The sequence below is a fragment of the Notechis scutatus genome, chromosome 4 (genome assembly GCF_049901735.1).
Source record: "Notechis scutatus isolate UNSWTSFEM ecotype Mainland chromosome 4, rNotScu1.2, whole genome shotgun sequence".
Classification (NCBI taxonomy): domain Eukaryota; kingdom Metazoa; phylum Chordata; class Lepidosauria; order Squamata; family Elapidae; genus Notechis; species Notechis scutatus.
In genome coordinates, this window is record NC_142012.1 from 64,347,832 (window position 1) to 64,370,683 (window position 22,852).

The 22,852-nt window shown below is 40.2% G+C and overlaps 2 protein-coding genes across 2 annotated transcripts; one reads left to right on the plus strand and one right to left on the minus strand.

Annotated features, from left to right (window-relative positions):
• Nucleotides 1-333: 333 nt before the first annotated feature.
• On the plus strand, nt 334-8,518 carry TLR2 (toll like receptor 2). The gene is made up of 2 exons (XM_087963636.1): nt 334-611; nt 4,699-8,518. The coding sequence occupies exon 2, from the start codon at nt 4,705-4,707 to the stop codon at nt 7,027-7,029; it is 2,325 nt and encodes a 774-aa protein (XP_087819762.1). The 5' UTR covers nt 334-611; nt 4,699-4,704; the 3' UTR covers nt 7,030-8,518.
• A 6,851-nt stretch (nt 8,519-15,369) lies between these two features.
• On the minus strand, nt 15,370-22,015 carry SFRP2 (secreted frizzled related protein 2). The gene is made up of 3 exons (XM_026676581.2): nt 21,296-22,015; nt 18,726-18,806; nt 15,370-16,728 (listed from the first exon to the last, which is right to left on the minus strand). Exons 1-3 carry the CDS (start codon nt 21,795-21,797, stop codon nt 16,424-16,426), a joined length of 888 nt encoding a protein of 295 aa, XP_026532366.1. The 5' UTR covers nt 21,798-22,015; the 3' UTR covers nt 15,370-16,423.
• Between the last annotated feature and the right edge of the window lie 837 nt (nt 22,016-22,852).

The window sequence follows — 22,852 nt, forward strand, 5'->3', positions numbered from 1 at the left end:
ATTCTGCCGAAACGTTGCTACATACATACCTATACCTATACCTATACCTATACCTATACATGCATGCATACATACATACATACATACATACATACATACATACATACATACATACACACACAGAGGCACACACACACATATTTAAAACGGGCAACCTGAGGCATATCTATCTATCTTAAAAGAGGGACAGCTCCCAAGCTGAAGGGGGGGTCGGGGGGGGCAGAAAGAGGCGTGGCTATCGGGAAGGAAATTTCTAAATCTAAATTTGTATTCGTGGCTGAGGGGAAGCCACGCCCACCCTCCTCTTCTTCCCTCCCCCTCCGCCAAGACTGTCTTCCGCTCGGAGCGTCTTCAGAAAAAGCCACTCAGAAGTTGCGGAACCGTCGCCGAGGCTTGTGTGAAGGCAGCCCGGGGGAAACTTTCCGAAGCTCAGCGGGCGAGTATTAAAGAGCACAGAGGCGTCTCTTGGTTTCTCTGTGCCTTTAAAAAAAAAAAAAAAAACTTTTCGTTTTTCCTAAAAAAAGATTAAACCTCCGTTTAGGAAGCGCGCCTAAGCGAGCACTTCGGCGGCGTATAGGATGCCGTTCCGTGGGAATTTTGAATAAGGAGACGTAAGTGCTTTTTTTCTTCATGTTACGCTTTGCCTTTCTCTGGGGGTAATTGGAATTTAACAGGTGCAGGGAAGAGGAGGAAGAGGAAGAAGAAGAGGAAGAGGAGGAAAAGGAGGAGGAAGAAGAGGAGGAGGAGGAGAAGGAGAGGAGGAGGAGAAGGAGGAAGAAGAGGAGGAGGAGGAGGAAGAGCAGGAGGAGGAGGAGGAAGAGCAAGAGGAAGAAGAGGAGGAAGAGGAAGAAGAAGAGGAGGAGGTGGAGGAAGAAGAAGAGGAGGAAGAAAAAGAGGAGGAAGAGAAGGAGGAGGAGGAGGAAGAAAAAAGAAAGAAAGAAAGAAAGAAAGAAAGAAAGAAAGAAAGTCCTGAAAGTTTGCTAAAAGCTACATGCAAAATATCTATGACTAATCTTAAAATGTTACATGTGCAGTTATCATCTCCGCTTAAACTAAATATCAATTTTTCCAATAATAAGATACTGATCACAAGGAACAAAGATTATTTAAGATGTGCCTTTAGGCAGTTCCATGCTTGAATACTCAATATGCAGAAAAATAATGGACATAAGTGTACTTTTTTTTAACCCCTGCTCCATTCTTTACCAATGATGCAAGGAACTGAAAAGTACATCTGACTGGTATATCTGTTATAAGAGTAGGTAAAATAATCAATGTCTTTTCCTGTAGGATTCCTGGATTGCAAGTAGAATCAGGAAATGTCCATCTGGTGCACACCATTAACCAGTTGTTAAAAGAAAACTAGCACTAGTACTAGTGATTTGGACACGAGAGCGTCTAAGATGACCTGTACATGTACAAAAGAAAAACAGGCTAGGAAAATGCCCCGCGCTTTTAACCTTAAAGGTGCAAGGATGATATCATGCTTTGGGGAATGTAGGAATTGTGTAAAAAAAACAACAACCCACTACTGCTTCCTTTTATGTAGGGATAAAAAACACTACTATTCCCTTTTGTATAGGAATGGGACTTACAAAGACCTGTTTGATTCACTGATAAGTGACGAAGTCAGGTATCCGCACAACACTTAGCCCAAAGTCATATGCGGGCATATATATTCATGCAATCTTTACATTCATGTAGTGTCTTTGCTTGTAATTTTCATTTGAAGTGCATGAAGGGCCTGGCTAGTCTAGTGAAGAGAAGGACCAGGGGAGACAGGATAGCAGTGTTCCAATATTACAGGGGCTGCCACAGAGAGGAGGAAGGGGTCAAGCTATTTTCCAAAGCACCTGTAGGCCAGACAAGGAACAATGTATGGAAACTGAACAAGGAGAGATTCAACCTGGAAATAAGGATAAATGTTCTGACAATGAGAGCTCAATCAACCAATGGAACAGAAGTTGCCTTTGGAAGTTGTGGGAGCTTCATCATTGGAAGCTTTCAAGAAGAGTCTAGACTGTCATCTGTCGGAAATGGTGTAGGGTCTCCTGCTTGGGCGGGGTGGTGGTGGGGTTGGACTAGATGACCTACAAGGTCCCTTCCAACTCTGTTAATCTGTTAATGTGCCATGCTTTTAACCCTAAAGGTGAAATGATGATATCATGCTTTCCTGTTCCCTTTTATGTAGGGATGGGACTTACAAAGATGCATTTGATTCGCCCTTAACTGACAAAGTCAGGTATCCATACAGCACTTAACCCAAAGTTATATGTGGACGTGTATGTTCATACATGTTTTACATTCATGCTATGTAGTGCCTTGGCTTGTAATTTTCATTTCAAGTGTGAAGTGACAATGTTGACTAGACTAAGCCGCACCCTATCATTCATCATACTATGAATCCTCACATTTCTTGTACTGGGCAAAATACGATGAAATCATATGCAGGGCTATTTTTTCCTCCAGAAAATAAAGTCACTTTTTGTACGACTGCCAATAAAAATATGCCACATCCTTTCTTTGGCTGCAGCTTTCCTGATGTTTAAATGTTCAGTGGCACAGTGTTGTTGGGTTTTTCCTGGCTCCACTTACCTATGAGCACAGAAAAGAAAAAGAGTTAGACTTAAATCTTTTTATAGAAATAGTTTTGCTGAAAGAACATGTTACTTTCAGTTTCCGCTGCTTTCCTGTTCCTGTGATTTGTTTGCACTGCTGAGGAATAGGCAGAGAAAGAAGATCCGGATGTGCTCCTAATGAATAGGATTTGTGACTGTCAAACAATGGTGGAAACAGAATTATGCCAATAAAATCACTTCTTATTACTAATACAACTTGGACTGCTAATCATGGTCATGTTCTTTTACCTATATACATTCTACATAACTGTTATGGACATCTACGTGATAATGATAGATCTGCTGGTCCTTGGAGTACACTGGCAAGAAGTTGAATCTTAGATGCAAGAGAAGTTGTCTTATCTGAAATCCCTGGTCCGTTCAACCTAGTATTGTCAATACTTATTGGCAATGTTCATCCAGAATTGCAGATGGGAGTATCCTCAGCCATTCCCATAGAGCTACAGCCCCATTTGGTCTGTGTCTATTTCACAATCCATTTTTCCTTTAATCTGTTAGGCCTTAGAGATACGATTGGCAGAATGGGGAAAGTCTCTTGAAAGGAAAAGTGAAATCTGTAGGCCAGAGACCATTTCAGAATTCTTCACTTGGGTTCTTTTTCTTCTAAACTTTAAAGCAGAGGTAGGACATGTCATCATATGTAGTCTGCTCCATTTGTCAGAAATAAGAGATAATCATGTTGCCTGTGCATGCTTACAAGAAATGAATAGATAAAAATGCACTATAATTTGTCTCTTCGATGGGTATTAATCACAGAGAAATGGTAATGGCATTCCCAGAATATTCAAGGGAATCTAGTGGGACAGAAGAGGGTGACTTGTCCTTCTGTAGTCAAGTAATCTAGGTGAGCAATGTAAACACGAAAGTGGTGAATTAAAACACAGGAAAAATGAAATGTTTTTAGGATAAGCTCATTATAAGGATTGCAGCTACATCACCATTTAAGGTCCTCCCAATACTGTAATTTACTATAATCTATCATTTTACTCTTCCATTGCAGTCATACTGCTCACTGCCTTGAGCTCAAATTTGCTTGAAATCTGTGCACATTATTATTCCCCTGGTTATGACAGGAAATAACTAAACTGTTTATTCTTTGAAACAAAGGTCAAACTGACCTGAATGTTTAGTCTTCACAGATATTTCCTTTCTCAGGACAGAGTTAAATGTGAATGGCATTAATTTGGAAAATAAACTGTGCACTTTGTGCAAACCTATTCATTTTTGTAGAGTAGTTCTATTAAACTCTTGTTAGCCATAGCGTAGATGTTGTTTGAAAAGTTACAGAGGTGAATATACCAAGTGTGCATTTTAAGATCAATTATATTAGTTTATTTATTAAAATATTTCCTACAGGTTGCCTTTTGTGACAGATGTCTGGATAAATATATCTACAATATATTCAGATTTGCCAGGAAATTCCTTTCTTGCATTCCTTTTGTCCTTTTGCTGTACTTCTCTTTTATATTTTTTTATGCTCCGGTGTTTAAAGCCAAACATGGAAGTTGTGTTTTCCAAGGAATAAGGAATTGGGATAAAACAAAAAAGGTAACCATTTGTATAGCTACTGAAGCTTTGGGTTCCCAAATATGGATTGAGCTCTGAGTTGAACCGAATGACATAAATCTGCCCATGTTGAATATATTTTATACCCCATTTGGGGTATAAATTACCGGTATATTTTGTGGTTACTATAAAATGTAGTTCAGTGGTTCTCAACTTTTTCTTCACCATGGACCCCTTTTAAATACCTTTTGTATTTATTTTTGCCACGGACCACCAAGACTTAAGATTTAAAGACTGCATCAATCTGTCCAACCCAAATCCTTGGACTCCCTGTGATATCGCAGCACCCAGAGGTCCCTGGATCACAGATTGAGAAGCACTGATCTAGCCGAATGCATAAGAAATAATGTCCAAGTGTCATTAAAGCAACCTCTAGCTCTCTGTGTGATATTTTTAAATATTGACTGCATCTTGTTTTTATAACCAATCTACTTAAAATTACCAAACATGTATTTTATTATAACATTGATTTTTTTTTTTTTAAATCTTTTAGATAATCATGATTTTGCCAATTTGGAGTCTTTGGTTTCTCTCAATTGCTGGAGCTAAAAGTCTTAGTGCTGAAAAGGTCGTCCCATTTTGTGGCATTGCTGATTGCAATTTTCATGGGAAGAGTCTGCACACATTTCCACTGGGCCTATCAGATGCTGTCTTGGGACTGGACCTGGCCTTCAATAGCATTGTGCACATTCAAGATGTTGACCTAAAGTTTGCAGTCAATCTTAGAACACTTTTGCTTCAATCCAATTTAATTCAAACAATCGATGAGCATGCTTTTGACTTCCTTGGAAAACTGGAGCACTTGGATTTATCATGGAACAACTTGACCTACTTGTCACACTCTTGGTTCAGAAATCTTTCTTCTTTACAGAAATTAAACCTAAAGGGAAATTCCTACTCAAAACTTGGGATACTTCCATTATTTTCTGGCTTACAAAAGCTGAGATATCTATACCTGGGAAATGATCAATTCTCTTCTTTACAGGCAAAAGATTTTGAAGGAATTTCAGTTCTTGAAGAACTGGAGATTGAAGGACAGAATCTTACACAATATTCACCAGGAGCCCTACAGTCTCTTGATCACATAAATCACATTATTTTGAATGTTCCTGTCAATTTCATCTTGAATTGGACTTTAGTTGATGTTAAAAATTCTGTGGTGTTTCTTGAACTGAGAAATATACACAACCTTTCATCCCTTATCAGTTATTTCGAAAAGGTTCCAATAACTGCTCAAAAGCTTGTATTTAGAGATAGTTATTTTTTAGAAAATCAGGTTACTCACATAATTAATGCATTATCTGGTATGACCCAGTTACAAGAGTTAGAAATTATAGATAGCACATTACAAGGTACTGGGCAGTTCTATACTAGTCCGCGCATTTTAAGTAATGTACATATAATAACAATTAGGAATTTAAAAATAGATTTATTTTATTTATTTTCAGATCTTTCAAGCATGTTGTATCTTGTAGAGAATATTACCAGACTGACCATTGAAAATACAAAAGTTTTTCTTGTGCCTTGCGAACTTGCAAAAGAATTCAGTTCAGTCCAGTATCTTGATATCAATACAAATTTGCTTCAGGATTCGTTTTTTGAGCATTCATTCTGTCCAGGCAGTTGGCCTAAACTGCAGACTCTCAATGTTAGTCAAAATTCTTTGACATATCTTGATCGGATGGCTCGAAGTGTGGCTCATTTAGTCGATCTTACTAATCTAGATGTAAGTCAGAATAATTTAGAACAAATGCCAGAGTCGTGTCATTGGCCAAAAAGCTTGAAATATTTAAACATTTCTGGCTGTAAAGTAGAGAAACTTACAGGTTGCATCCCTGACTTTTTAGAAATTCTGGATGCAAGCAACAATTTCCTCCATGATTTTAAGGTGAGCTTGCCTCATCTTCAGGAACTTTATCTTACAAATAATAGGTTCAAAGCTCTACCAGATGCTGCCTTCATCCGTCATGTAAGGTTTGTGACTATTAGAGAAAACAGTGTGTTTGTGTTCTCTGAGCAGGAACTGCAAGAGTTTGTAGAACTGAAGTTGCTGGATGCCCGTAATAACAGTTTTCAATGCACGTGTGGTTTTGTTTCCTTTGTACAGTCTTATCCAAGAATATATAATATCTGCGTTGGTTGGCCTGAAAATTACATCTGTGATTCTCCAGATTATGTAAAAGGGGATCAGATCGGAGTTGCCCAGCTGCAACTGACTGACTGTCACTTTAGTTCTTTTGTGTCCATCCTTTGTATTCTGATAATCCTGATCATCTTGGTGTCAGCATTTCTTTGCTACAAGTTTCATGTCATTTGGTATATACGCATGACTTTGGCTTGGCTCAAAGCAAAACGCAAGCCTCAAAGGACCCATAACCAGGCAGTCTGCTACGATGCGTTCGTTTCCTACAGTGAACAAGACTCGGAATGGGTGGAAAATATTATGGTGCAGACGTTGGAGCAATCAAACCCTCCATTTAAACTGTGTCTTCATAAAAGAGATTTTATGCCTGGCAAATGGATTGTAGACAATATTATTGACTCCATTGAGAAGAGCTCTAAAACCCTGTTCGTGCTTTCGGAGAATTTTGTACGGAGTGAGTGGTGCAAGTATGAATTGGATTTTTCTCACTTCCGTTTTTTTGATGAGAATAATGACACGGCCATTTTGATCCTCCTGGAATCTATTCCAATTAAAACCATCCCAGAAAGGTTTTGCAAACTCAGAAAATTAATGAATACCAAAACTTATCTTGAATGGCCAAGTGATAAAGATCAAGAAGAGTTATTTTGGTTTAATTTGAAAACGGCAATAAAGGCCTAGGTGAGAAATTGGTATAATAGACCATTTCCATTAGTTTTAGCAGCAATTTTGGTGTGAGGAATTTTTTATGGTTCAGAATATACAGTCCAGTCCAGTCCAGTAGCAGGAGGCAAATGGGCTTCCAGAAGTGTGATTCCTTGAACCCGAGGCTTTTTCTTCATCGTGTACTTTGACTGGTTTTCACTCAGCAGAAATATCAGGAACACGCAACACTGCCTTTGTCCAAGTTTTGCACATAAATCTCAACTCTTCAGATATTTATGAGAAAGAAGAATTTAGCAGGGGAGGATATAGCAGCTAAGGTACAGTTCTAGCAGATTCTTAAAAAGTAAAGATAGAGGTTCCCCTTGCACATACGTGCTAGTTGTTTCCAGCTCTAGGGATGGTACTCATCTCTGTTACAAAGCCGAAGAGCCAGCGCTGTCCAAAGACATTTCCGTGGTCATGTGGCTGGCATGACTAAATGCCGAAGGCGCACAGAACGCTGTTACCTTCCCACCAAAGTGGTCCCTATTTTTCTACTTGCATTTTTACATGCTCTCGAACTGCTAGGTTGGCAGAAGCTGGGTCAAGCCATGGGAGCTCACTCCATTATGTGGCACTAGGGATTCGAACTGTCAGCCTTTCCGATCAACAAGCTCAACGTCTTAGCCACTGAGCCACCGCGTCCCTCGTTCTATTAATTAATCCTAATAATATTGTAAGCAGAATCTTAGAACCAATTAATTGAAAGAGATTGAGAGAATTGATAGATAAAATTTATGGATTGCATTAAGCCACGTTTTGCTTAATTGTGATATATTCAACAAGATCATCCTAAGCTGTAAATCTTGATTTACAAATCACAGGGGCTCCGTAGCACAGAGAAGCCACACTGTGTTTAGTGTGATGTGTCCACTGAGTTAACTTAGGTGTGCCAAGCAAATGAAGCCAGCAAAGGGAACCAACACAGATAGTTTTTCTGTCATGATTAATTATAAAAAGTAGCATTTATTACATTCAGTGTTGAACAAGAGCATATATTGTATGATTGTTTATTGTTTAAATATTAAACAAGTATAAATATGCTGTAATTTAAGTTATTTTCTATTGTTGTTGTTTTTTTAGAATTTAGTGGTTGCTAAGAGCAAACACCCTCTTGATGGCACATAATCACTCAATTGCTAGATGGCATTTTATTGCTTTTTATTATCTTTTGAAAGTTGGAGTCATTAAGAAATAGGCAGCCAATAAATCAGTTAAATGCATGAAATGAATAAGTTGTTTAGTTGAATACATCCTAAGATGAACCATATGCTGGAACTTCCTGTTATTTTCAGTATTTGAGAAAGTGGCCAGCATATTTGCATTATGCTTCCTTGATTTTTTTGAAGGGCAAAAGCCACTTCCTGTAGCTATTTTAATTTATTGATTGTAACATATGAAAAATGTATTTTCTGGTAAGATTTTACACTTATTGATTTAAAATAAAGTACTTAACTATTTAGTACTTCTATATTCTAGTTATTTATTTGGATCATCAAGAGATATGTATCCATAATACTGTTAAGCTAAAACAATATCTAGTTTCCATTGGAGCCAGCCATTCAGTGCCTTCTATGGCCAACTTCTGCAGGAATAAACATGCTTAAAAATGATTTGTATGGGAGTTAATTAAACTAAAGTTAAATATGCCTTCTAGTGTTGTCCGTTTATGGCAATTGTGTCTTCAAAGTATGCAAACTCTAGTGATTTCAATAGGACTTGAATGCGTTTAATTCCATGGACTTGTGGCCATAAGTTATTCTGATTTGGGCAAAACATTTTGGTAATGCTAAAAATACAGAAAAGCTGACAAGATATTTATTTCGATGCTGGATATTTTCAACATCAACCTTTATTGTCAGTGCACAACATATATACAATGAGAATGGCTCATTCGGCCTCTCTTAGTGCAGCTATTCCAACACAAATACATCTCAATAACTCACAGTGAAAGAAAGAAAGAAAATCCCTAGCTCAGTAATCATACTAACAAACTCAATCCTCTATATATTTATCTGTTTAAGTATCGAACTTTGGCATATTACACGTGATTGTCAAAGTTTCTATCATTTGGTGGCCCGACCATCACTACCCAAACCTTTGCAGAGAAAGGGGGGGGGGAATAAAACTTTTGGCTTACCTGCATACAGATTTTAAAAGAAAAAAACTATAAAGGAATCCACAGAAAGGGGGAGGGTTTGTTCTAGATTTGGCAGGAGGTTGTGCTATAGTGAGTGGTGACTGGGTGAGGCTGAGGCTAGGGAAGGTACAACTGGGAGACAGACAGCAAATCGTCCATGGCCAGGGAGAAGAACGTGGAAAGGGCCTTAAGCAGCGGAGGTGAAAGAAGAATCTGTAGAAAAGAATAGCACGCACACACGCTCCCTCCCCCCAAAACTCAACAGTGCAACTCGACTCTATACCAGAGGTGGTATTCAGCAGGTTCTGACCAGTTCTGGAGAATCGGTAGCGGAAATTTTGAGTACCAGCAAATCCTACCTCTGACTGGAGATTTTACAGTATCCTTCCCAGGGGTGGGATTCTACCAGTTCACACCTATTCGCTAGAACCAGCTGTTAACATTCTAAGCAGTTCGGAGAACCAGTTGTTAGAAGAAATTACTGGCCTAATCCTGTAAGGAAGGCAGGAAGGAAACATTCTGGTGTTGCTTACAGAAACTGCCTCTCCGTTAACCCTTATGACATTCTTGGCAGGACTAAACTTCCTGTCTCTGGAACTTCTCTGGAGTTTTTTCCCCCTCCTTGCTGGTACTTTGCTTGTGTGGAGTGACCATTCAAAGTTACAATGGCACTGAAAAAAGTGACTTAGGACCGTTTTTCACACTTACGACTGTTGCAGCATCCCCACAGTCACGAGAGGCCAGGCGAGGAGATGCGTGCCTCGATGTGAGTAATGTTGAGTTGGCCACACCCAGCCAATAACATGTCCACCAAACCACGCCCACCACCTAAGCCATGCCCACAGAACCAGTTGTTAAAAAGTTTGAATCCCACCCCTGATCCTTCCCCTGCCACACCCACCAAGCCACACTCACAGAACTGGTAGTAAAAAAATTTGAATCCTACCACTGCTCTAGACAGGTAGTGGGGAAAACTCCATGTCATCTGGGCAAGAGTATTAAAGAGGAGAGGCTATTAACCTACCTAAGCGTGCAGATAAGGAAGTAGAGGAGAAGAAATTTTTTTTTAACAGAAATGCATTTTTAGACTGTTGGCTGGGAATTCTGGATATTAAAAACTGCACATCTTAAATGCTGACCAGTTGAGAAACACTGCTATAGGCAAAGTGATAGACATGTAAGTCCTTTAAATTCAGTTCCACATATTAAGTTATGTTTATGCTTGATCACTATACATGCACATTGCACACATATCATAAAGTCTTGTAAATATACTGTGTAATTCTTGCCTGTAGTGGGGTGTGTCTGGCTTCCCATACATGTATTCCCATACATTTCCTCCATCTTGACAGTACTTAAGGGGTCCAAGGATTTTAGGTTTTAATAAGCTCTATAGCAACAGTTTAATAACTTCTGTGTGGCATGTAAAATAGACAGAAAGCTTAAAGTTTGAGTCCTAATTGGGCCTACTTTAAATAGCAGAAAAAATTGGACAAGTTCTTTGTTTATATTTAAAGGTCATTTGTTCAAAACAAAAGTGTTAGCTTGAATTAGTATTATAACCTATTAAAGCCACCTGCAATTTTTATTGAAAGCCTAATATATAGATTATTGCTTATAGTCCACTTTTATTCATTCATTGCTTTTAACCTGCCTGAAAGAAAATAGCAGGGTGATGATACACATTTATATAACTAATGCCAATCAGTCCAGATTTATGTGAAGACACAAAGTATAAAATTTACATCTGCTAAAACAAGTTGCCTCTTGAAAAAGCTCCTTTGGGACAAGCAAGCTCAGAGAGGACCAAGGATCCTTCATCGACACAGCTGTGGAAGTAAATCCCTTACTCAGTAACTTTAAAAGGAAGATAAGGTTTTCTGGATTCCATTTCTGATGGTTTAGAAGTATATACTCGGTATATCAAAGCAAAATACCACTCACGCATCAACACAAAATCTCCAGAACGGTAAAGCCTACAAACTTGAAATTTGGCACCTATGTTCCTCTTGGCTTCTAGGGGCTCACTAAGAAAGGATTTTTCCAAATGACCATCAGAGCATTAGTATTTCCTATGTTATTATTAACATGCTCTGATGCTAAGGAGTTCTACTCCCCGTCCTCACCTGAAAAGAAATCTGTTCCAGATGCAAAACGCAGAGGAGTTTCAGTTTTACTTTCACAGCAGCTTTAGCACAGAACAGTTGAGCTAAGCCATGCCCAAGCTCCTTGCTCACACAGCAAATACTGGTTCACTTTCCAAACAGCCCTCAACTCTCTCACACCCTGACAGGACGCTAGCCAAATGAATACCGATGGATACTGTTAGGCAGAGGCAGAATTTTTTCCCCCTTATTTTCCTCCCGAAAAACTAAGCCCAACCACATAGTTTCGTAGTGAAGCACGGGTATCCAGTTAGTTTGTAATAAGGTAACAATTTACCCCAGAATTTGAAACAATAATAGTTTTTAATTCTATTGTAGTGAAATTGGCTGAGCAACTTCAGTACAATAGCCAAAAGCAGAACATTAGCACTTTGACTACCCTCTTCTGGATAATTTGTGAAATACAAATGGCATTAAAAATGAATTCAATTAATTAATCAATGAATTAATTTAATGTATATTGCCGCCTATTCGCCCATGGCGACTCGAAGTGGCTTACACAGTGTTTTAAAACCATATTTAAAACAAAAAAATAAAATTAAAAACAATGAAAACTAACAAAAAGAATCAAATAAATTAGTAAAGTACAATAGAATAAAATTTGGGAAAACAAAAAAAATCAAAAAATCAAAAACCAACTGCCCCCCACCCCCACCCCGACGACAGCAGATCACACTAGCCACCTGATGGGCTATAACTATTATAGGATACAATTTCATCAGCCTCCAGACCTTTGAAAATCAACACATCTGTTAGTCTCTAAAATAGTATTTCTTAACCTTGGCAACGAAGACGTGTGCTGTTAACTCCCAGTTTCTCCGAGTCAGCAGCCTCTTCCAGATGTTAGGATTGAAAAACACTGTTCTAAATACAGATAGTCCTTGACTTACAACAGTTCATTTAGTGACCGTTTAAAGTTACAACGGCATTGAAAAAAAAGTGACTTATGGCCGTTTTTCACAGTTACGACCTTTGGAGCTTCCCCATGATCATGCGATCAAAATCCAGATGCTTGGCAACTGATTCACCTTTATGATGGTTGCAGGGTCCTGGGGTCAAGTGATCCCCTTTTGTGACCTTCTGACAATGGGGGAGCCCGATTCACTTAACAACCGTGTTACTAAATTAACGGCTGCAGTGATTCTCTTAACAAATGTGGCAAGGAAGGTCATAAAATGGGGCAAAACTCACTCAACAAACGTCTCGCTTAACAATATACATTTTGGGCTCAATTGTGATCGTACAATTGAGGACTACCTGTACAGGCTGGTGGGGCAATTCTGGGAGTCGAAATCCACCTATCTTCACGTTAAGGTCAAGAAACACCTTTGCCTGCTACAATAAAGAGGAGTGTTCAGCCCTTTTAATGTCTAAGACAGGGGTCTTCAGCTTGAAGACTTGAGGACTTCAACTCCCAGAATTCCTCTTCCAGTCATGTTAGCTCAGGAATTCTAGGAGTTGAAGTCCACGAGTCTTAAAACGTGCCAAGTTTGAAGACCCTTTGTTCCGACCCAACCCTGTTACCAGCAAGAAAATCTCAAACAAGCACAGCAACTCAAACCTTCACATCTTTAATCTACACATAACTTCTTGGTAGATAAAAGATGGCTTGCAGCCAATTAGCACAACCAGAAAAGCCTTGACAGAGTTCTTCAGATAAGCCGGAGTCTCTACACACAAATGCTGGGTTCTTAGAGCGTTTTTGCCTTCTGCAAAGGCACAAAACCTTTTGAAACCAGGCTTATAGGGGCCATTAAGTTGCATCCTTACTCCCGAGTCGCTTGTGCTGCTCCTGCTGTTCTCTTCTATGACTCATCCTACGCTCAGGCGCACTTGGCACAGGCTCCTCGGGAACCTCCTCATCGCTGCTGCCAGCTCCCACAATCCCTGAAGGCAGCAGTCCACTCCCTGATGGTCCTGGCCCCTCATCCAAATCCTCGCTCTCCTCCATCAGCGCCTGCTGCCGGCTAACCACAATACCCTTGGTCTAAGACCTGAGTGTCAAACTCAGTGTGTCACGTGACGTTTCAGTGTTTTTCCCCATTCGCGGAGATGGGGTGGGCGTGGCCTGCATTTGACGCATCCGGCTCGTGGGCCTCCAGTTTGACACCCCTGGTCTAAGAGATGCTACACTCATAAGCAGCATAGCTGCTCTACAGGTAGAAGATATTTCTGGATTCGTTGCATTTGTACTCTTTGACTTAAAAAATAATGATGTTTAAAAAAGGTATCCCTGTGGCTTGCAATGTGACCAGAAACTGAAACACAACTATCCAGGAATAGGTTTTTTTTTTTACTTCAGTTGTTCTTCCATCAATTGCTTTCATGGCCCTGGAGATGTACCAGAGAGGGTTAAATGTTTAAATATTTGTATTGGGACCATTTTCAAGGGATATTTCATGCCAATGTTCTTATGGAGAGCAGTGATTTCCTGCACTCCAGCCCTGAAATCCATCAAGGAATGTGATTTGAGCATCGATCTTTCACTGCTTGTAGAAAGGAGCAGGGTTGGCTTTGCTTCCAGCATTGGCATCTCTTTTATTCATGCACCTGCATATAGACATTTGAGCCAAGGAATTTTGTGTGTTTGTCTGTGTTTTTGTGTGTGTATGTGTATATATATATTATATATATATTTACACCTCTGTGCAAAAAAGTCTTTCTAAGTTGTTGGCATCCTAAATAAAAATCTTTGTGGATTGTACTCTTTGGGTGAAAGGGTCACCATGCCTAATGTGTGCACTTTGAGATCAGGAACAAGGAAAGTCATGGATTTGGGGTTCCATGGAGTGCTAAACCTTTCTCTACTCAGGAACATTCTTAAATGATTAACAGATCACTGGTCTCTGACCCTGTGTGAAAGATAATTGATTCTTTCTTCCTAGAATAAAATGGGGGAAAAAATCCTCTGCAAAGTAGCTGAAGTACTACCATTACAAAGAAAAATATGCAGTTGTTCATCACAGGAAAGAAGCTGAAAGGAAAATAATGCGCAAAATGTACAAAAAAAAAATCTGCCCAAAACATTTTAAACTAAGTTTTCCCCATCAGTGCTCTTTGAAGTCTAAATGTTATGTTTTCTCCTTCAAACTGTTGGACAACCAGAATACTGATTCTCTGGCACATGACATGGTCTCAATAAACAGTTACTAAGAAAGTGTGTATGAAAAATCTGCCCTTAAATGGCTGCCATTTTTCCATGCCAGCATATAAAACCTGGCAAATTAAAAGGAAAAAATCATGGAAGGAAGCAGCAGTAAACTGCTTCCGTATTGCTTACAAGACAATTTCATGGACCAGCCACCAAAAATGTATTCCAAAATCATAAACATATTTTAAAAATAAAAAGGACACTTTGCACCTAACTTTGAAAAAACTGGAGCACAAAGTTTACTTCTGTATGCCAGACTAACCAAAGAATAGATGTGGAAAACCGCATAGTCAGAATTGTCTTTCCAAGTTTGACAGGCCAATAATCCATTATCCAGCATTCTGGACTTCCTCACTCAGAAAACCTTACTTTCTTTAATAATCGTATGCCAAAGTAATTTTATTCTTTTATGCGGGATCCAGTATTACAGGAACTAACATTCATATTTGGGTGAAATATGCTATTACAGAATACAGAATAATAGAATTGGAAGGGATCTTGTACCATTTTTCACAAGTGGATCTCCAGTCTCTTCATGATTATTAGATGATGCAGTATTTTATTGAAGCACATTAATCATCAATCATTGTTTAAATTATAGCATAATAGTTTAATATACATCAAAAATTCATTGGTGCCTAACTAGCAATAAACTATATATTATGTGAATGACTGTTAAAAAGGCCTGGTTAAGTTCAACTTTGGAGTTGCACTAAAAATAATTAACTAATTAACCCAAGAGGAAGTGAATTTCTCCTATGTCTTTCATTACAAAGACTTAAAAAAAGATACAATAAAAATGGATCTTATGGATTTCAGAGATGCTTTCACAAAACCTAAGACAAAAACACAACAAAGTGTAAACTATGATGTAAAGTTTATATACAAGAATATAAGGTTTATCTGGATTATTTACAAGGGTTGTTAAAGTAATATTTTACAACTTTTTTTTTCCAAATAACCACTACTTACTTTACAGTTAGGCTACAGAAACCTTTAATTTGTGAAACATCAAAGTACTTCAATTTAAAATAGTATTAAGCTTTGTATAAAATACTGTGCGTAAATGATTAATACACACTTATTGAAGTTGTTCTTGCTGAAGTAGCACATGTGCATGGATAATTTCTCTGTAATGAATAAAGCTAGATGACACATTCCTGATAAGATAAAATTAGGCCCAATATTCAAAGGTAAATAGAGATATTGTAATGGCTATAATCTATAGCAAGCTTCCAATGCAATGTATGTTGACAGATGCCAATCCAATAAAGTGCAGTGCACTTTCCCACAGAAGCATGCATGACATTGCAGCTTAATGCACATCCACTCATAGACATTAGAGGCCTTAAGCATGCATAATTCTGCAGAGGAGTTGGGGAAAGAAACTCTCAAGACATTCTTTGGTTTTATTTGGCCCGTCTTTGAGTCATAATTTCTGTAAGAGCAAAGCCTTTAAAATAAAGTTTGTCTTTTCAATGCCAAGTTGCAAAACAACTCCCGCTTCCATAAAAATTGAGATACTGTTATCTCCTGCACTGTGGGGCTCCCACATTTGTTTTTACTTGGAACGAAACCAAACCGAAAAAGTCGACTGCAAAGCTCAAATGGACGCATAACCTACACAGAAAGGTTAGCCAGACAGAATGTCGTATGAATATGATTAAAATTAAAATTAAAAGAATTACATTTTGCGCAACTCTAAACAATACATTTTGGAAACAATTTTACAGAAGAAAAATCGTGATTTGGGTAATTATAGTTTATTATATGTACACAATTAGAAGGGGGGGAATCTCTTTTCTTCTTAAAAGAAGTGGCTCTTCCATGCTATCGGGCCATTTATGGCTGCGGTAGGAAGATGCGAAAGAACTTAAGGTGTGGCAACTAAACATGAACAGAAACTCCAAGCAATTAGCACTGCAGCTTGCGTATGCTGCGAGAAAACCTCTTGAAGGCTCGCTGGCCTTTTTGCCATCGTTTGACAGAGGTAATCACCAACTCTCCAGCCAACCTCTGTCCCATGACCAAATACGGTGCGTTGATATCGTTCATCTCGTCGCAGGTACACTGAAGGCCACCTCTGAGCCAAAGCACGGTCTTCTTCAGGTCCCTTTCCGTCACCCCGTTCAGCTTGTAGATGGTTTTGCTCTTTGTTTCTGGCGTGATCTTGGTGTCTCCATTGATGTAGGCGATCTCCTTCACTTTTATCTTCAGAGCTAAGAGGGATAATGGGGAACAGAGCAGGGGTGGGGGAGTGGGGTAAAAGAAAGGGAGAGAGAAGGGGGAGAGAGAAAAGATTTTTCTCTCATTCTGGCACATAAAAGAGAATCGAGGAAGGGAGGTCTTCTGTTGCTAATTAAACTGTCAGGTTCTGACAGAATGGACAGCAGGTGGCTCCATTTCTAAAGCCATCAAAAGTAATTTCAGTCCGAATCAATCTTTGGGTGTATTTCTTTCACTTTCAAAGGGGGAAAAAAATCTTTGCTAAATGACCCTCTTCCTCTAGATTTTTTTTGTTGCTTGCAAATACCAAAGATCTCGTGCTTTTCTACGTTAAAGCTTTTGTGCCTTCTTACAAAGCTGAAAGGAGAGAATGGGAAATAGCCACCTTTTCACAGAAAAAGCGAACCCCATTTCTCTTGAAAATAAGTCTGGCTTAATTTATGAAACCCTTTGGTTAATCAGTATATTTTATCTGTTGCATTTGAAAAGATGAACAAAATCATTGGGTTTTACAGCCGCATTTAGATTTGGTGCGATAACTGTAAAACCAAATATCTGCTTGTGGATATATCAGATGAAAACTTAATGCTAGTTAACTTGACTTAAACTCACTCTCTATGCTATTCTTTAATAATAAGGCCATTAATATGTATAAATTTGTGATCAAACTGTAATAAAATAACTTCTGCAGTTAGAATATGATAAAATTACAACATGTATTTATAATTTATGCAAGTTATACCTGTTTTATTCAGAAGGTAATTCCAACTACTGTGACCCAGAAATGATACATACATACATTATTTGTCTTACCTCTGTAAAGTTATTCTCTGCTTTCTTCACAGCCAATACTCCTGGCATGTCAGAATTTCTCAAGAGACAGATTAATCTTTTTTTAAGAAAAGATGCCATTTCTCTACCAATATGGAATGTGAAAGCTTTGCCAAAGCTGTTGAGGATTTGTTGGGCATTAAAGTAGCAATGTTGTAGATTTAAAATGTTATACCAACTTAAATTCTGAAGTGAAGCCTATCAAAGTATTTCTCAGCTTTGCTCCCATATCTTTGTGGTTGTCTTGCGCGCTGGAAAATTCAGGAGCAATTTTCTATTTTACTCTTCCCAGGAAGCCATCCCTCACTGCATTAAGAAATGGGGACTGGACAGGTTAAAACTTGTTTTCAAATTCATAGCAGGACCATAAACCAAGGCCTCCCTGCTTAATCCCCTTCCTCTGCAGGTGGGAAGAAGGGAAACAGAATGAAACCAAGGCTTCCAACATTACTGTGCCACTGGGCTCCATTTCACATCAGCAAAGAATCAGAAAATTCAAGGATGTCACATTCAAATTATTTATATTTCTGTAACTCTGAAATACTTGACATGGCAGTTTCAGAGGGTAATAAAAAAGATATATATGTCTGTATACAACTAGCTAATTCCTGGATTCTATTACTCCCTCAGGCGACCAAATGTGAAAAACAGTTGGTTTTCATAGACAGAGGTACTGGAATTAGAATCACTGGTAAAACTATTGAGAACTAAACCAGGTTCTGTTGTCAGCTATGGGACAAGGTACAACCAATGAAGGAGAACAAAAATAAAGGTCCCCCCCATTCAAGCATTGTTAGAACAATTTGGACTTCCCGCTAAGAAAGTTTTAGAATCCCATTTCTTTCTACATAGAAAGGAGGTGAGGCCACAGTGGACAACGTTGTATAGAAAAAAGAACAACCTTAGAAAGATGAGAGCACACAACATGTTCATTACAAAGAGCAGTTCTAAACAACCTCCTACCTAGTCTGATAGACTAAACAGAAACCTAATCATAATCCTATGATTATGTGAATTAGGATCCACTGTTGAAATAAAAGCTTGAATGCATTTGCAATTTAAAACTGACCCACGACTGCATTTCTTACCACACTGATTATTATTACAACCAGAGACCAAAATCCTTAGTTTTCAATCAGAGTATCTCCCTCATACTTACCAAAGTCATTTTTGCAAAGATTTTCTACGATTTCATTGTCATCTTCATTCTTGGTTTTGCAGGCATCACAAACTTTTGGCACTGTGAGAAATAAGTTTTACAAAAGAACCTTTAGAGGACTTTCAAATGAAAGAAGTAGCCATTTGGAAAGAAAGGATACACTTTTAATATGAAGTTATGCCAGGCTTTCTTATTCCTGACTCTATATCATGACAGCCTGAAGGGCTGATTCTAGAGCATTTGGAGCCTGACATAACTAATCAATCCCACTGGCCATTTAAAAACAACTGAAGAAAAAATAGCCATGCTAAATACTGTAGATATCATAACAAGTTCAATGAGAACTCCATTATTAAAAAAAAAAAAAACCATGGGAGAATGTCATCTTCCCCATCCCCAAGTTAATTAAAGCCACATTTTCTAACACTAAGCTGACACTAGTAGATGAAAGCTCTTACTTTGAAAAATGAGAAATCAGTAATATGAATGTATTGCTTCTGTTATCAGTATTTTATCGGGTTTGGCATTTCCTGTTACCTTCTATTCAAACTATACCTGCAGCAAATTTAATTGGCCAGTTGACATGGGAATGACTTACTGAACCGATTGATGTTATCATTTTCCTAGGAAAAACAGTTACAGGAGAACAGTTCAACAATTACAATATCCAATAAGCTCAAATGGTTAAAAGTGCAAGCAGTATTCCAAGTCATAATGCAACTTTTGAAGTAGAAATTCAAAAGGGAATTCTACCTGTTCACTTGGACTTAATCCCAGGTCTGTGTTGTTTAAAGCTATCATCCCATATAGTACATATTTAGTTTAAATAAACTCTTAGGATCCTAATCCTGTCCTACCCTAAACTTGTTCTTAAAAATGTTTATTCTGGATCGCACAGTTTAACCTGCCCCTAAATTCATAAGGTCTACAAGTTGTAGTCCTAGGGGATCACTTTGAATAACTTTCCATAAGAAAAATTTGGGGATAGGGCTATTTTAAACACCAATATCTAAAACATGAAGTCTTAAGGAATCCAGCTTAGCTTTGTTTTGTATAAAGAGACTGCACTGAACTTTCCAAATCTAGCAAAGCAAAATCTAAAATGGATTGGTTTCTGTCATTAAAAGAGTGCTTTGCCAATCATGTTTTGGTCCTGTGGTACTTTTTTTGCTGTGTGAATATTTAAGATGCAGTGTTCCACAGTTCTTAGAAAGGAATTTACATGATATGTTATAAAGTTTATGTCTCACAAATTTATATCTGTAATTAAAAACAAAAAACCGGTGATATGTAGAAAGTTTATCCTTTTAAAAGACATTACAAACAACTATTCTCAGCAAACTTATTCCTCCTGCACATTCCACTGAGATGCTTGAGGTGGCAGCCTAAGACCGCAAACCCTATTCATGTACTGGAAGGATATCATTGAATGATTTCTGCCCAAGTCAATGCACCCAAATAATCACCTCAAAATATGCCCCCAAATCACCGTTTACTTCCAAAGCCACTTAATGTACAGGATTTAATTAAACATGAAAAAAAAAACCAATTGGAGAGGAATCCATCCTGTACATTCATTCTACTCTGGTGCTCTGAAGATTTGTTAAAGTAGAGTCTAAAAATGTAATCTGCACCTCTATAACTGTCTGGTTTGGTTCTGCAACCCAACAGGACAGACACAGACTTCAGAGGGTAATTAGGACTGCAGAAAAAACTATTGCTACCAACCTTCCTTCCATTGAGGACCTGTGTACCGCACGAGTAAAAAAGAGGGCTGTGAAAATATTTATAGACCCCTCACATCCTGGACATAAACTGTTTCAACTCCTACCCTCAAAACGACGCTATAGAGCACTGCACACCAGAACAACTAGACACAAGAACAGTTTTTTCCTGAAAGCCATCACTCTGCTAAACAAATAATTCCCTCAACACTGTTCAACTATTCACAAAGTATACACTACTATTACTTTTAATCTTCTCATTGCTCCTTATCACCCATCCCCTCCCACTTGTGATTGTAGGACTGTAACTTTGTTGCTTGTATCCTTACGATGTATATGGACTGTTTCCTAGTATGATTTGATTGCTTATGGTACACTATGACTGTCATCAAGTGTGGTACCTGATGATTCTTGACTCTTGACAAATGTATCTTTTCTTTTATGTACACTGAGAGTATTTGCACCAAGACAAATTCTTTGTGTGTCCAATCACACTTGGCCAATACAAAATTCTGTTCTGTTCTGTTCTTCTGTTCTGTTCTATTCTACTCTACTCTACTCTACTCTACTCTACTCTACTCTACCCTACTACTCTACTCTGTAAATCTTTGTCTTCCTGCTCCGATTTCCTTCCAAAACAGGGGTCTCCAACCTTGGCAACTTTTAAGATTTGTGGACTTCAACTCCCAAAATTCCTCAAGTCAACTCTGGGAGTTAAAAAAAACCCACAAGTCTTAAAAGGTGCCAAGGTTGGAGACCCCTGTTCCAAAAGACTCTGGCCCGACGGCCCCCATTGCTCAACCTGCGCGGGATCGCCCAGTCCAAAGCGCCCTCAGCGGCCTTTACCTTCCCTGGGAGTGGGGGGGACGTGGTCGCTGCTGGCCAGGGGGATGCACAGGTCGTTGTCCTGGGGGAAGCGGCTGCAGTCCAGCATGTCCGGCCAAGGGAAGCCGAAGGCGGACATCACCGGGGCGCAGCTGTTCTTCACCTGCTCGCAGAGCGAGTGGCAGGGCTCGATGGTCTCGTCCAGGTCGGCGAGGCAGACGGGCGCGAAGAGGGAGCAGAGGAACTTGCGCGTGTCCGGGTGGCAGCGCTTCTGCACCAGCGGGATCCAGGCGCCCGCCTGGTCCAGCACCTCCTGCAGGGTCTCGTGGCCCAGCAGGTTGGGCAGCCTCATGTCCGGGTACTCGATGCCCCGGCACAGCAAGAGGGAGGCCGGGATGGGCTTGCAGTTGGAGCGCTTGTAGGAGAAGTCGGGCTCGCCGAAGAGGAAGAGACCGCCGACCAGGCCGAGGCAAGCCGCGGAGACGACGAGCAGCAGCCGCGGCAGAAGCTGCTGAGGGCGCATCTTTGCCGAGGGGCCGCGGAGATGGGGGAAAGGGCTTCTGACCACTCCCGACCACCACCACCACCTCTGGGAAAGCCAGGAGCCGTCAAGGCGGAGGAGGGAGCGGCGCGAGCTTCAGCCTCCTCCCGCCGGCCACGCGCGGCTCTTTTCCCCTCCGAAGCGCTGCCGCTCCTTCGCGCGCACCGACGGGAGAGACGCTGTCCGACGCTCTCGACGTCTCCCCGGCTCCAGCGGGCATTTCTTATGCAAATGGAGGAAAGTGGGTGGGGGGGGGCGTTGCGGGGGGAGGGCGAAGAGGCGGAGCCATCGGGCCAAATAGCCGGCCTGGATTGGCCGCGGCTTTCCCTGAGGGGAAAGGCTTGGCTTGGCTTTTTTTTTTTTTTTGAGGGGCGAGAGGGGAGAAACGGGAGGAGCCTCCGCCCGAAGAGAGACCCTCTCCACACACGCGCTTCCCGGAGAGGAGAGCCCGCGTGTGGAGAGGGTGAACGCCGCGGCTCTGAGAGAGCGAGAGCGGGCTGGTCCTCCGGCGTTGGTTCTCCATCTCCCGGCTCCTCTCACAACTTCTTGCCTGGCTGCCAAAAAGGGAAGCTCCGCCGGGGAGAATCCGAAACGACGTTGCTTCTTTTACTACGGCCGAGGGGGACGGGACGGCTGGGAAGAGAAAAGGCTGGGCTTGAAGTCGGAGAGGCGGCCACCACGCTCGACAATCTCTTTCGCTCTCTTTCTCTTTCTCCGTCTCCCTCCCTATTTGTCCCCTTCCCTCTTTCATCTTCCCTCTGTCTCTCTTCTTCCCTCTCTCTCTCTTCCTCCTCTTCCTTTCTCTCCTCCTCTCTCTCTTTTCTTCCCGTCTTCCATCCTCTCTCCCTCTCTTCCTCCTCTCTCCCTCCCAATCTCTCTTCTTCCTTCTCTCTCTTCCTCCCTCTCTGTCCCTTCTCCTCTCTTTCCGTCCCTTCTTCCCTCTCTCTCTCTCTTCCCCCCTCTTTTCTCTTTCACCCCTCTCTTTCCTTTCTGCCTTCCATCCCTCTCTTTCCCCCCCTCTCCCTCTCTCTTTATCT